Source organism: Panthera pardus, unplaced genomic scaffold (genome assembly GCF_024362965.1).
Source record: "Panthera pardus isolate Hobbes unplaced genomic scaffold, ASM2436296v1 HiC_scaffold_24, whole genome shotgun sequence".
In the NCBI taxonomy this organism is placed as follows: Eukaryota; Metazoa; Chordata; class Mammalia; order Carnivora; family Felidae; genus Panthera; species Panthera pardus.
The window spans coordinates 44402524-44416881 of NW_026526810.1; the positions used below are offsets into that span (position 1 = coordinate 44402524).

The 14358-nt window shown below is 37.9% G+C and overlaps 1 protein-coding gene across 5 annotated transcripts in view; it reads left to right on the forward strand.

Annotated features, from left to right (window-relative positions):
* The window catches only part of MYO5A (myosin VA), a 199863-nt gene that overhangs the window by 54796 nt on the left and 130709 nt on the right, over positions 1 to 14358 (forward strand). For all 5 annotated transcript variants that reach the window (XM_053889054.1, XM_053889053.1, XM_053889055.1 and 2 more), the window contains exons 2-4: positions 6990 to 7100; positions 10606 to 10777; positions 12924 to 13068. In XM_053889054.1, coding sequence (XP_053745029.1) covers positions 6990 to 7100; positions 10606 to 10777; positions 12924 to 13068 — 428 coding nt within the window. The remainder of the gene's footprint in view (positions 1 to 6989; positions 7101 to 10605; positions 10778 to 12923; positions 13069 to 14358) is intronic.

Sequence of the window (14358 nt, forward strand, 5' to 3'; positions counted from 1 at the left end):
GAGCCACCCACGCACCTCTAATTAAATTATTTTCAAATCTCTTCTATGACTTCTGCCTTGACTGGCTCACTGCGTAACATTCCTTCACATTTCAAATCTGTGAAAGCTCTGTGGCTCCTAAAGACTTGTCTATTTATTTATTATTCGCTCAACAGACATCTCTTGAGCATTTATCTGCTAAGCACTGGGCCAGGTATGGAGATGATGCCAGTGGATAAGTCATAGATCTTGTCCTCAAGGAGGTCACAATCTAGTTAAAGAGTTAAAGAGGTGGGCATGTGAAAAAAAAAAAAATAGAATGTGGCAAGTGCATAGATAGAGATAGAAACCAGATATTATAGACAGTCCAAGCATGAGCCCTGCCTCAATGTGCTGGTCAAGGAAGGCTTCCTGGAGGTCATAACACTTAAACTGAGTTGGGTTTGTTGGGTTGTTGTATTATTAAAGTTCTGCCTTTTTGCAGAGGCCAGATCATGAAAGACCTGTAATGTGTTGTTAGCACCAGACCGTGATTGTAGCCAGAAGTGTCTGTCCCTAAAGCTGGGAGCAAAGCAAAGGTAGCCACCTGTTATAAATGGGATGGAACTACTTACTGGTGCCTGCTTACCTGTGTTGTCTCATGTAACGTATATGTTGTCCAGTTCTTTTAAAACTTACCATGTTGAGACATTTTATTTGAGATCTAAAAATTACCCATGACTTCTTTCAGCACCAGATCATTTATCAGAATGATAGATATTCTGTGGGGGAGGAAGACATCTATCTATACACACAGGCCTGTAGATATTTAATATGACCCTTTTTATACTGTTCTCCACATTGGGAGCAAGTGTTGAAAATAGTAGGAAGGTGTGAGTTTTGCTTAATTGGGCAACTTTGGTAACAATCAGGAGAAAGTGGTTTATTTGAATTATGTTGGTTGTATTCTTCCTTATACATTCTAAACATCTTGAAGTTCGAGTTCACTCTGGGTTTGAATCCTGTCGCTGTCATTTATTAGCTGAGTGACTTTCAGGCCAGTTGTTTAACTTTGCTCAGGCTGTTGATTGAGGAACCTCTTTATTAATAACAATTATAAAGAATATTGCAAGAATTAAGTAAAAGACAGGAAAGTTAGGTGTTTTCTTCATCCTAATGAAAGTTCTTCTAATGAAGATGATCAGTATGATTCTTTTCTTTGTTGGTGATTGTTTTAACTTTGTTTTTCTTATTTAAAATTTTGTAATTTATCCTCAAATACCACTAGCTAATTGTGGATAGAAATAGTGATTTTTCTTGATGTGCATATGAAGACTGTGCTTGTAAAGTGAGATCTAGTTCCAAAAATAATCTTTACAGAAATGTTAAAGAACTGCAGTGTCTAAAAATATTCATTCCAAAGCTGTGCCATCTCATGTAAATTTCTAGAGAAATAAGATTATTTAACTTTTGCTTCTTGTTGGTAACAAAACATATCCATTAATTTGAAGAGTTGTTTTCTTCATGAGTTTAAAATCATTTCAATGCCTGCTGGAAACTGACAAATTCAATTTACTTTTAAGTCATGCACATTTCACAGTACACGCGTGGTGACATCAAGAGTTGGAAAAAAATTAAAAATCTTAAATCAACTCTATCATTTTGTTCATTTATGGAAGTAAGTTAAGCTGGAATCATTCATTTGTTAAAAGTTTTAGTCTTTCTCATCATCAGATGATTTTTTGCTATTATTTCCTCAACTCATTTTTGGCAGAGCCTCATTCTCCTGTCAGAGCCAATTGGAATACTGCAGAATGGATGCCGGGCTGATTACTGTGGATTTGACACATTATCTTAAGTCTTGGATGTTAAGAATCTTAAGAAACATTCTTAAGTCTCACCTGATGACATGGACCAGTTTAATAACTGTTTCAGTTATGATACCAAGAGGAACAATTTTGGATTGGGGGAGTGGGTTTCTTCTTTACAAGATGTGCTGTTTGAACAAGGGAGAAGCCTGGTAAAGTGGAAAGAATATTTGCTTTTAGAATAGAAAAAGACTCTACCACTTTTCAGGTCTGAGCCTCAATATCTATTAAAATGGGTTAATAATGGGGTTATGGTGATGATTGGATGAAATTATATATGTAAAATATCTAGGCCTTTACTGACATAGAGAAAATGCTCAATAAATGTTAGCTGTCATTGCTCACAGTCTTCGTCAAGTTCCACAAAGTGGACTTGATGTTTGTCTTTTCTCTCATCAGCAGCATTATTCTAGAGCTGCAGTAGGAGCACAGAACATTGCCACTCTTAACTTCCAACCCTATCCACCGTGTACCGTGTGTTCACCCCAGCCCATCTTCTCTTTCCTCTCATTTTAGTGTGACCCCTTACCCTGCTCTTCTAAGCAGGAAGTGAGGAATTTGTGGTCGGGTTGGGAGTGGGGCTGTCTGTTCTAGAAGTGAGTAGTAGCTTCCACTTTAAACATATGAATTATGAAGGGATAGAGACATGGGTTTTTGGGGAGTGGGGAAGGAAAGAATCTTTTATTACTAATCTCCCTACATGTCTGGTTCTTCTTCCTTCTTATAATGCCATGATTTCCTACGTAACTCACCTATCTAATGTTGCTTGCATCTTTCTCTATTTCTGGAAATTATAGACCCTTCTAGAAGATTCTGAGAGCCTTTTGCCAATACTTCTTTTAGTCTGCCCTTTTAGAGTATAATGACTGAAGGCAAGAACATTCACATAACAAAGGGTCATTCAGAAATTATTATAGGCAGGCCCTGTGTTAAGTGCTGAAGAGACAAAGATGAATGAGAGACACTCTTACCCTGAAGGAGCTCACACTTACTGAAGGGAGATTAGGCATACAAAGTTATCATTTATTTAGGATAAGAATTCTAGTGTAGTATGGTGTGAGGTAATGGGGACAGTGAGAATAGAATGCCACCAAATGACGAGGAAAGCTTTCTTTGAGGTGGTGGTACTTTACCACAGATATGAATGATAAATAGGAGCATGCTGGCTGAAAAAGGGGAGGGACTGTGTTCTAGAGGTTGTTCTATGTTGCCAAGCTGCATATGATTTAATAGGGGAGCTAGGAAAGTTGTGTAAATGTGCTGTATGAAAAATGAATAATGTGTGTGGGGAGGAGAGAGAATCACATGGGTCAGATTTTGGGGGATTCGGGGACTGGTCCTTTACTTGGTTAGTGCTTTCGGTCTTGTTCCCAAAGTGTCTGAGGCATCAGAAAAACTGCTCTCGGTGCCCACACCTCGGAGTTCCTTGACTGACAGAGTGCAAGTTAGCAAAATTTCCCCTGAGTCATCTGCATTATTCAAGAACCTCTTGAGTGTTGTCATTGTGGGAGGATACGAAAAAAAAAGAAAGATGACTGGTGCCTCTTTACGTGTGCATGGATGGGTGTGATCTCCGAGAAGGTAGGAGGGCTATGCTAGGCTGAGCCAGCACTGTTTGTGCCCCGCTCTGGCGAGTACCAGTGCAAGCATGTCCCCGGAACCCATCTTTCCAGTGTTCTTCCATTAGTCTCTGTCAGTATTACCTCATCATTGTCAGGCAGGCCTGATTAAACTGTACTGTAGAAGACAGATGGTTTTTATTTTCCTTGTGAGCTATTATGCAAGTTAAATCTGTGCTAGCATTATTTACTCAAATTTTGCCTGTTACCATAAAATTTAGCCCATCTCCATTTTGTCCTTACTCTCCTTTCTAATCAGGAGTTCCTTTGGATTGTCATTAATCTTCTTTGATGTGTGTTTACATTTTAACATGATCTATTTTAAGCCTCTTTATCTTTTCTTCCTGTCCTACAGTGGGTTTTTTTTGTTTTTTGGGGGGTTTTTTGGCTTTAGTCATAGTACCTCAGATCCTAAATCCTTGCTTTCCCTTCTCCTACCTGTTCCTACAGCAGTGTTTCCTTTGCTTACTAATTCACGGATCTCTCTTCTCTTAGTCTCTGACTCCTACCCATCTCAACTGTGCTTAGTGGCTTCAGGAAAAATCCCGAGGTATGCCTGTGAAGTTTGCCTTTGCCACCTCTCATCCCAGTTCTCCCATCTCTTTTCCTTATCTTGTCCTACCTCTGCCTTAAATAAAACCAGCATAAATGTGGTGCTTACCAAACATGAGCCAGCAACTTGGCCAAAATTAGAGAGGATTCCAGGATGGCTTTAAGGAGTATATGGTATGGTGTGGGAGGTAGATAGATCCGTAAATAACTAAGATAAGGTCTGAAGTATTATAAGTGAGATTTTTGAGGGACTCACAAGATAATGAGGGATAAAATTAGAAAAGCATGAGTAGGAAAAGGGAATGAGGAGCATGGCAGGAAAGCTTCACCCTCTACTAGCTAATTATGACAGAGCAGAGTTGCATGACATTGGACACTCCCTTGTCTTGCTGGGAGCTGTGTCCAGTCTGATTCACTTTGGCTAGGGTTATCTTTTGCTAACTGCCTCTGTTTCACCAAGAAATCCTGAGCAGACTTACTAGTTATGTGTGTCCACCCCTATATGTGATTCCTGCCCGGCTTTTGCTGTGTTTCACTTCCAGGTTTCTCGTATGGCTTCGGGGCCTTATCTCCCACTGCAGTTTTCCTGCAGTCTTCCCACTGGATGTGGCTGGACAAGTTTCGTCCCGTTTCTGAGGGTTGCTCTGTGTACTCTCCTTGGGGGCCTAAGGCCAAAATAGAAAATAGGGTTGGAGGTGACACAGGCAATAGGAAGGGGCATTGTCAGGTTGGAATTTCTCTCGGTTTCAGCAGCTAAGGTATATATATACCTCCCAGACTGACCCAGTTCTGGTATAGTTGTTTTTGCAGAGTCACCAATCTCCTCGGTTAAGACTGAAAAGAACCATAAGAAGACAATGGTAATAACAGACTGAGTTCTGACCTATTTCTCCTTGGTTACTTTACCAAGAGATAGAGATAGGATAATGGGGAATTTGGTTATCATGGTGTTGTTTGTTATTTAAATATCTCACCTTTGGTGAGTGTAAGGGCCTTAGCCTCCCTCACCTATCTGCAAGTGTTGTTAACACCTAGCTCTTGGAAATCTAGCCTTTGGCAAAGCATGCACCCAGTGTTTCCAAAACACTTGCGGAAATCTGAGCTGGAACTTGCTATTGACAAATAATAGGAAGGTGCTTCTTTCTAGATTTAGTTGAAAATCTCATGTTTGGAGCAGGTTGGTCAAACTTCTGCAAACTCACTTGGACCCATTTTGCTTTTTTCTGCTTTCATTAGTCAGGATAGTACGTCATTTCATGACTCTGAATCTCCTATATGGCATATCTTTTCTGGAACCAGTAAATCCCTCCAGAGAAAGTTATAGAAATACTGGCTTTCTAAAGTGAGTTTCAGAGTCGGAGTAGTTGGTACACAGAAGTGTTTATTGAATGAGTAAAATTTTAGTAAATTGGACAGCTGTTACTCAGTTTATGGACTGTATAACTGGGAAGAAAGCCATAAAACAACTTTCAGTAACATATTTGACATAGAACATTAACAGTCATTTCTTATAGAATACACACTTGGTAACAATCTCAACCTGTACTTATATATTGGCTTATGCTTTTTACAAGGTTTCTATGTATGAAAGCCCTTGAGATGATCTAAATGAGTACTGCTGTCATCCCCATTTTACAAATGCCTGAAATAAAGGCTAAGATGCCAGTATGGTAGTCCTGGGATTAGAACTCATAACCTAGTTCAGTACTCTTTCCTTTGCAAACTGTTCAGACAAAAAGTTTGCATGAGTCTGTGATAATAAGAAAAAAGTAAAGCAATGGGTAAGTTTTTTACCATACTGCTTTTATTCACTTTAAGAAGATGCCCTTTATTCTGAGATTCTCTCATTAAATACTATGTACCCAGCTATGAACCCAGCTATATACACAGGCAGTGGTTATAGTGTTGAACAAGGCAGACATAGAGCTTATGTTCTAATGAAGGAGAAATAATAAATAAGTAAACAATAATATAACAATAAGTAAGTTCAGGTAGTTTTGGAACTCTGAAGAAAATAAAGAAAGGCTGTTGGTGGTGGTATTTTTTATATGTGATATATTCCTGAAAATGTCCATCAATGTTTAATGTACATAATGTTTTTAAGGAAGATTCCTCCCTGAGGAATCCAAGCGGTCATAAAACATTTCTTCAGTGTGGTGTCTGGAGGATTCATTCATTTTAATATTTTTTTTTCTTTTTCTTCAAAATGGATCTCACGTCCAAAATAGGCTTAAGTCCAGAGAGTAACTAGTGGAGGCTAAAGATTTGCTGCTCCAGGAACCCCTGATGATTGATTACCATACCTTTTTCATGCTATTGAGGCTATGAGAGCCAAACTTATTGCTAGCCAAATCTACCATTTCACTCATCTTTATAAAATAATAAAGGCAAAATACTAGATGACAACGCTTTCTTATTTTTTTTTTTAGATTAGCAACAGAACTTTCTTCCAAGAAAATTCTAGATGCCCAGTCTATAAAACAGCTGTGACTCCAGGCCACAAGCTTACTCTCCTCTTTGCCACACCTTACTGGCCCCTGAGGAATACTTGAGAAGTCACCAAGTCTTTGCAGAACACAGGATGAAAACCGTAATCAAAAATTCAAATTGTAAATCCACTGGCAGAGCCACCATACCAGAGCTTCATAGTCATGTTCTGGGATTTTTAAAAGTCCACATTCAATGGGAAAATGGATTTATATGTACATTTTTACCTAAAATTTTATTTTCAGGTAGCATTTCCTATGTAAAGAGAGTTCAAACTTTAATTGTAGCTCTTTATTCAGAGCATACTTTTTCCTCCAATTTTACTGATATAATTACATACACACTATATTAGTTTAAGGTGTACAACATAGTGAATTGACTTAGATGTATTGTGAAATTATTGACACAATATAGGCATACCTTTTATATAATGTGGGCAGGATGGTACTAAAATGGGGCTAAAATACTTTTTTCGCTAGTTTAATTTTTTTTTCTTGCCTTCTAGTTTGCTAGAGTTTGGATACCTGATCCTGAGGAAGTTTGGAAGTCAGCAGAGCTGCTGAAAGATTATAAACCAGGAGATAAAGTCCTCCTGCTTCACCTTGAAGAAGGAAAGGTAAGAATTTTGCTTTTATCTGTTGTCATTGGCATAAAGTGAAGGGAATTCAAAAGTGGGAGTTTGCTGTGACATACCTGACTTCAGATGGAAGTTAAATTTTGAATTAATCTAATATTTTTTACTTATTAAATTGAAGAAAAAAGCAAAATAGCAAACTCAATTTTCTATCACAATTGGTTAGTCAAAATGGCAGAACTGTAAAAATCTGTTATTTGGTCTATAAATTTATTATGATTAGGTTTAAATTCACGTCTAATCCTCCCAAAGATATGCCCGTTTATTTTGTTTAGGCTAGCATCAGTTATTTCATAGTAACTAAGAAAACATTGCTTAAGGAGCCAGTCTGATATTTGATATTTGTTGCACCTAATCATTTGAAAAATATTTATTGAGAAGCTATTATGTACAAAGCTGTTCACCAGCAACCAAAAAAACTTAAAACCAATTGTATCTCTATGCTTTCCTGTCTGCATTCACTGCATGGGTAGACTCATCTGAGTTGCACCTTTTTATTTATTTTTTATTTTTTAATTATTTTTTTAAGTTTATTTGAAAGAAAGGGTGTGTGTGAGCATGAGTGGGGGGAGGGGCAGAGAGAGAATCCCAAGGAGGCTCTTGCACTACCAGTGTGAAGCCCATATGGGGCTTGAACTCAAGAATCATGAAATCACGACTGGAGCCAAAACCAAGAGTCCAGTGCTTAACCGACTGAGCCACCCACGTGCCCCAGTTGTACCTTTTTAATTTCTCCACTGCATTTGACAAGGCATGTCCCACTTTTTTCTTAAAAACCTTTATGACATTAATTTTCTTTAAACAACGTATAGTCTAGCCAAGGAAACTGGATACAAATACATGAAAAGTTACGTAAAATGTAGGATCTAAAGAGTAGTTCAACACCACAATACCAAAGATGTCAAAAGATTATGATGAGGTAGTACCACATGAGTATTACTATCCCAACAGTTAGCTGTACTGAGCACTTACTATCTGTCACACATAGTTGTAAGTGCTTTATTTGCTCTAACTCATATAATCCTCACAACGATCCTATGAAGTGGGGCGGTTGTTATTACACTTTATGGATGAAGAAACCAGTACTCAGAGAGGTGCTCAAGATTATATGGCTATTAAGGAATGAAGCTGGGATTTTAAGCCAGAAAATTTGTCTTCATGATTTGTGCTCACAGCCACTCTGCTATGTTGTAAAGAAAGACAGTAATGACTTTAGGATCTTAAAGAGGAAAATTTCATTACAGGCTGCTTTGTCAGGGAAGGCTTCAAGGAGGAAGAATGATTTTGACTGGATCTTAAAAGGTGGATAGAATGTGGACTTACAAGGAGAAGGGGATAGACCTTATAAGGATTGGAATGTTTTTTGGAGATAGTGAATATAGCAAGTTGCCTGGAGCAGACATTTAGGTTTGTATTCAAGTTCCGGGCTTGCATATTAAAGTATCTGCTAGGTATCATGTTGGCAAAAGGTACTCTCTGACATCAATGTCAGGTAAGAGAAATAGATATATTTATGAATAGTATGGCATGTGATATAATGAAAATAAGGAACAAAAGTAGAACAGAGTAGGGAGTGATCAGACCGGCTGGTGAAGGTCAGGGTTCAGAGAGGCGTTGTCTGAAGAATGAGTAGACCAGCAGAAGTGCAATTAAGGGATCCAGAAAAGCACGTGCAAAGGCAGGAAAGCATGCACAGTAATGTGCATTTGGGGAGGTACATAAGTTCCATGTTGTTAGAATGTGAAGTAAGAGTACAGAACTGGCAAGAGAATGGGGGTGGGGGGGTGGGAACCAGATCACAGAGGGCCTGGTGATCATGTTAAAACTCTTGGACTTCAAGAGATATGTGATGTGGAATGATTGTAGTATTTTTTTTTTTAATTTTTTTTTTAATGTTTTTTTATTTTATTTTTGAGACAGAGAGAGACAGAGCATGAATGGGGGAGGGTCAGAACGAGAGGGAGACACAGAATCCGAAGCAGGCTCCAGGCTCTGAGCTGTCAGCCCAGAGCCTGACGCGGGGCTCGAACTCACGGACCGCGAGATGGTGACCTGAGCCGAAGTCGGACGCTTAACCGACTGAGCCACCCAGGCGCCCCGATTGTAGTATTTTTAAACAGAGGAAGGATGTCTGATTTGTGTTTTAGAAAGGACTCATTGGTGGAAGCACAGAGGATGAATTTCAGGAGAGCAAAATAGAGGCAACGTTAGTTGGGAAAAAGGCAGGGAAGAATTAGGCCCGATTAGGAGGACCTTGAATGTCAAATTAAGAAAATAATTTATTCAACTGCTCTGTGTTAGGCACAATATTAGGCACTGTGAGATATATTTTCTTATGTTAATTCTCACAACAACCCTGTATGTTGGCAGGTAGTATTATAACTATTTTGCAAATAAGGGAAGCCATGGCTCAGAGATATTAAGTAGTTTTGCCTGAGATTACATAGCCAGAGTGGCTTTTGTGTATTGCAGAGACCAGTGCAAGGACCGTTCAATTTGGGGAAGGACATTATATCCTAATAAACAGGCAGGGAGAGATTGAGGAGCAGATTATAAATTCCTTTCCATTTAGCATGATTCATTCCAACCTGTTTTGAATATTTGACCTCTATATCTCTGCAATGTTAAGAAAAGTGGCTTTTTACAAAACCAGCTAGTCCTTCTCTATAATTAAATTACATTTTTTTTCCTTTTTTATTTGTCATATGTTATTTGCCCTTAATACATAGTTGAGTGATAATTTCTATGCTTGGCTTTGTCATAAAGCCATATTTTCCTTGGCTTTAAAGTGAGTAGTTCTTCTGAACTTTTGGAGCCAATCACCTCATTAAAAATCAAATGAAAACTATGAACTGTAATTCCAAAAGCAATACACATATGTATGTATATTTACACATATGCACATATGCACGGTTACAGTTAATTTCAGGAGATTCTTGGACCTCTCAGGGTTCAGGGGTTCCCAGGTATTTACAACATGCCATGCATTGCCTCATTTAATTTTTATCACACCCCTGTGAGCTATTTCTCTTATGCCCTTTCTACAATGAAGGATTAAGATTAAATAACATACCCAAGGCCACAAAAGAAGTAAGTACCAGTTTCAGGATTTGAACCTGGGTTGATCTAACTCTAAAGATAAGCTCTTGACCACTCTTTATTGTCTATTCACTTATCACAGGTGAAGAGAAAGAGAGAAAAAGAAAGGTTATTTAAAGATTAAAGACTTCTGGTTCCATAACGGGTAAAAAAAAGTCTAGGCTTCTCAAACTATATTAGCAAAAATTATTAATACAAGTTAATACATCTAGTGAAAAAGAAGACTCTTCATTTCCACCATTTTCTGTGGCTTTGGGAAATGTGCCAGCAAAAGAATGCATTTAATAGTTGAGAAGCAAATGAGGAATAGGAAATAAGCAAAATGCATGGACTTGTTTCACTTTTATTGCCATGATTTATCCAGATGCTGTACCTTATGCATTTTCAGGATTTGGAATATCGTCTAGATCCAAAGACTAAGGAACTGCCTCACTTAAGAAACCCTGACATACTTGTGGGTGAAAATGACCTCACAGCCCTCAGCTATCTTCATGAGCCTGCTGTGCTCCACAATCTCAGAGTCCGCTTTATTGACTCCAAACTTATCTATACATATTGTGGTAAGTGTGCCTTGCTGTCTGAGTGGACCATGAACTCTTCCCTCTAATGGACGTACCATGGAAATATTGTGCATGGGGAAAGAAGGCTGTCGTTGGATTTCCTCCTAGAGAGAGGATCACTTGAGTTATCAAAAAAGATTTACCAGTGTTCATTAGCTCATTGCATTTTGTGCTGAATAAGCTCTTTTGTAAATTACATAATTTTGCTCAAAACAAACAAAACAAACAAGCAAACAAAAAGCCCTGAGCTGGGCTAGGCCCATCTTCCAGATTTTCTTCCTTCCAAAGAAATTATTTGCCAAATTCAGTGACAGTTTGCTAGTTATTTTCATCTCTTACAAGAACTGCTATATGAAGAGTAGATGTCCAGACTTATCTCTGGAGCAAGTTCAAGTTTAGTGTTCTCTTATTCTCAGTGCAGGACTGACAACTCATAGTAACTATTCTTGCTTGATGTGTTTGTCTGGGTCCATGCTCGCTGCATTGTTAGCTGCCAGTGACCCAGCTCAGTAGTCTTTTTCTTTCTCTTGGAAACTAAGCACATGTACATTTGGGTTCTTCCCCCCTTTCCTTCTTTTGTGTCTCTATTTTTTTCTTAACTTTTATTTTCTCCCTCGTCCCTGGCTCTTTTCTCTACTGACTTCTTATCTTTCTTTCACTAATTATTCTCCCCCAGCCTCCGGGCTGGGATTTCATTCATTTTCTTTTAAGTCTATTTGCTTGGTGTAACCAACTCAGCACCTATCATTTCTTCCTTACTCTCCTGCTTTGGACAGGGACAACTATCTTTTCTTCTTAAAGGAATTTATACCTCTTGTATCCTTGATGCTAACTCTTTTTCTTCTCTATTAACTATTTCTGATTGTCAATTTTCATTTCTCCGTTTACCTTTTTCTTGCATATATGTTACCTTCTCAATAAAGCCTTCGCAGCCCACCTTATCTAAATCATAAACCCTTTTCCCCTTCTAAGTTTCCGTGTTCTTTCTCTGTTTAATTTTTCTCTTTTTTCCTTTTTACTATCTAACCTGTGATATTTATTTTTTCTTAACTTGTTAATTGTTTGAGTTTCCTACTAGAATATAAGGTCTGTGAGGGTAAAGATTTGTCTTTTTTTGTTTACTGTTATAAACCTAGCACTCAGGAAAGACTTGAGACATACTTGGAACTGAATAAATATTTGTAGAATGAAGGGCTTCATTAATTTAAAATATACTTACTATAAAATTTAAGGAAACATAAAAAAAGGTGTTTAAAAACGAAAAATATATACATGTAATTCACTACTGAAAAAAAAACAGTATTACGTTTACATATCCTATATGTGTGTATATGTGAGAAAGTATAAATAGATATGAAATTAGAATTAGTCTGTTGATAGTTTTGTGTCATGTTTTCCTATTACTTTTAATATTCTTTATAAACATGATTTGTAGTGGTAGCACAAATGTCTACCATGTCTGTTATAGGGGTGTAAGAAAATATTTAGCTACTCTTCCTTTATTATGTAGTTTGTTTCTGCTTTTCACTACTGTGAATAATATGATAAACATCTTTATGAAAAAAAAACCTCTTTGCTTAAATCTCTGGTTATTTCATTTGGATAAATTTCTAAAAGTGTAATTTTCAATTTAAATACTATGAAAATATTTAAGTTTCTTTTAACATTGCCATGGTTTTTATCTTTAATAACCTAGGCCAGTTTTTATTTATTTATTTATTTTTTTTTTTAAAATGTTTATTTATTTCTGAGAGAGAGAGTGAGACAAAGCATGAATGGGGGAGGGCCAGAGAGAGGGAGACAAAGAATCGGAAGGAGGCTCCAGGCTCCGAGCTGTCAGCACAGAGCCTGACGCGGGGCTCGAACTCATGGACCACGAGATCATGACCTGAGCCGAAGTCAGATGCCCAACCGACTGAGCCACCCGGGCGCCCCTAGGCCAGTTTTTAAATGGTGTTTTAGTTAAGTCTGGGTATATTGTGTTCAGAGGCAAAGGCTGTGATATATTTTGATCTTTAACAATTTGTTAGTTCAAGATTAACTCAAGTTGAAATTTGTGTTAACTGTGATTCTCGCTTTACCAAGTTTGATATGTCTATTAGTGTATCACTGACTTCTTCTTTTGCTTTTTTTACCCCTCCCCTAGGTATAGTCCTCGTAGCTATAAATCCTTATGAACAGCTGCCTATTTATGGAGAAGATATTATTAATGCATATAGTGGTCAGAATATGGGTGATATGGATCCACATATCTTTGCAGTAGCCGAAGAAGCTTACAAGCAAATGGCCAGGTTGGTGGGAGCTCTATTTATTTTTTCATGACTCTTACTAGATGTGATAATTTCTTCTTTGCTGAGTCACAGATATTTTGAAACACAGTTAAGAGCAACTGGTAAATTATTATTAAATAAACAGACTTGACTATTTCAGATGGCCTGCATTATTATTAAAATAACTTCTTATTTATAAAAGAACATCCAATTTTTAAAAACTGACTTTGGGGAGTGCCTGGGTGGCTCAGTCGGTGAAGGGTCCAAGTCTTGATTTTGACTCAGGTCATGTTCTCATGGTTTGTGAATTCGAGCCCTGCATCAGGCTCCACACTGACAGTGCAGAGTCTGTTTGGGATTCTTTCTCTCCCTCTCTCTCTCTCTGCCCTTCCCCTGTTCCTGTGCATGTGCTCTCTCTTTCTCTCTCTCTCAAAATAAATAAATAAACTTAAAAAAAACTGCCTTTGGAATTTCTTCATGATCCTGTGACTATGTGCAAAGACAGATACTATATTTACAGAAGAGCGGATCAAGAGTTGGTGGTAATAAGTGATGGGTTCACTATCATTCAGCTAATGAGTGGCAGAACAGAAATTAAAAGGCTGGGGCGCCTGGGTGGCTCAGTCGGTTGAGCGTCCGACTTCAGCCCAGGTCATGATCTCGCGGTCCGTGGGTTCGAGCCCCGCATCGGGCTCTGTGCTGACAGCTCGGAGCCCGGAGCCTGTTTCAGATTCTGTGTCTCCCTCTCTCTCTGACCCTCCCCTGTTCATGCTCTGTCTCTCTCTGTCTCAAAAATAAATAAACATTAAAAAAAAAAAAAAGAAAAGGGCAAAGGACACGAAGAAATCTGTCTGTATCTTAGAGAATTAAATCTCAAGGAAACTGAATTTAACGTTAGTATTATGTTCTAGTGTCCGGTGATCCTGAACAGCATCAGTAAAATGTCTTTGATGTTAATCATGGAACCCTAACACTATGACAGTAGAAAACCAGAGGAAAAAGCTACTTTCAGGACTAGATTAGACTCTTAATAATGTGATGTAATACAAAACTATGGAGGTATAGAAGAGTATATATTCAATTCATATCTCCCATCTTCAGGTAAGAACCAGCATATATCCTCAAGCAATTTATGAAGTGGAGAAAAAACTAATATTGCAGAGGTTTTATTTTCTCCTTTCCAAACGGGGAGAGTGTTTGTACATAATTGGACTAGCATGTGACAGAATTTTAGAATTATTTCATTGACAGAGTCCATAGAAGTCATTATGCCCTTTTATTAACAAATTATTATTATTTCTAATAATAGCT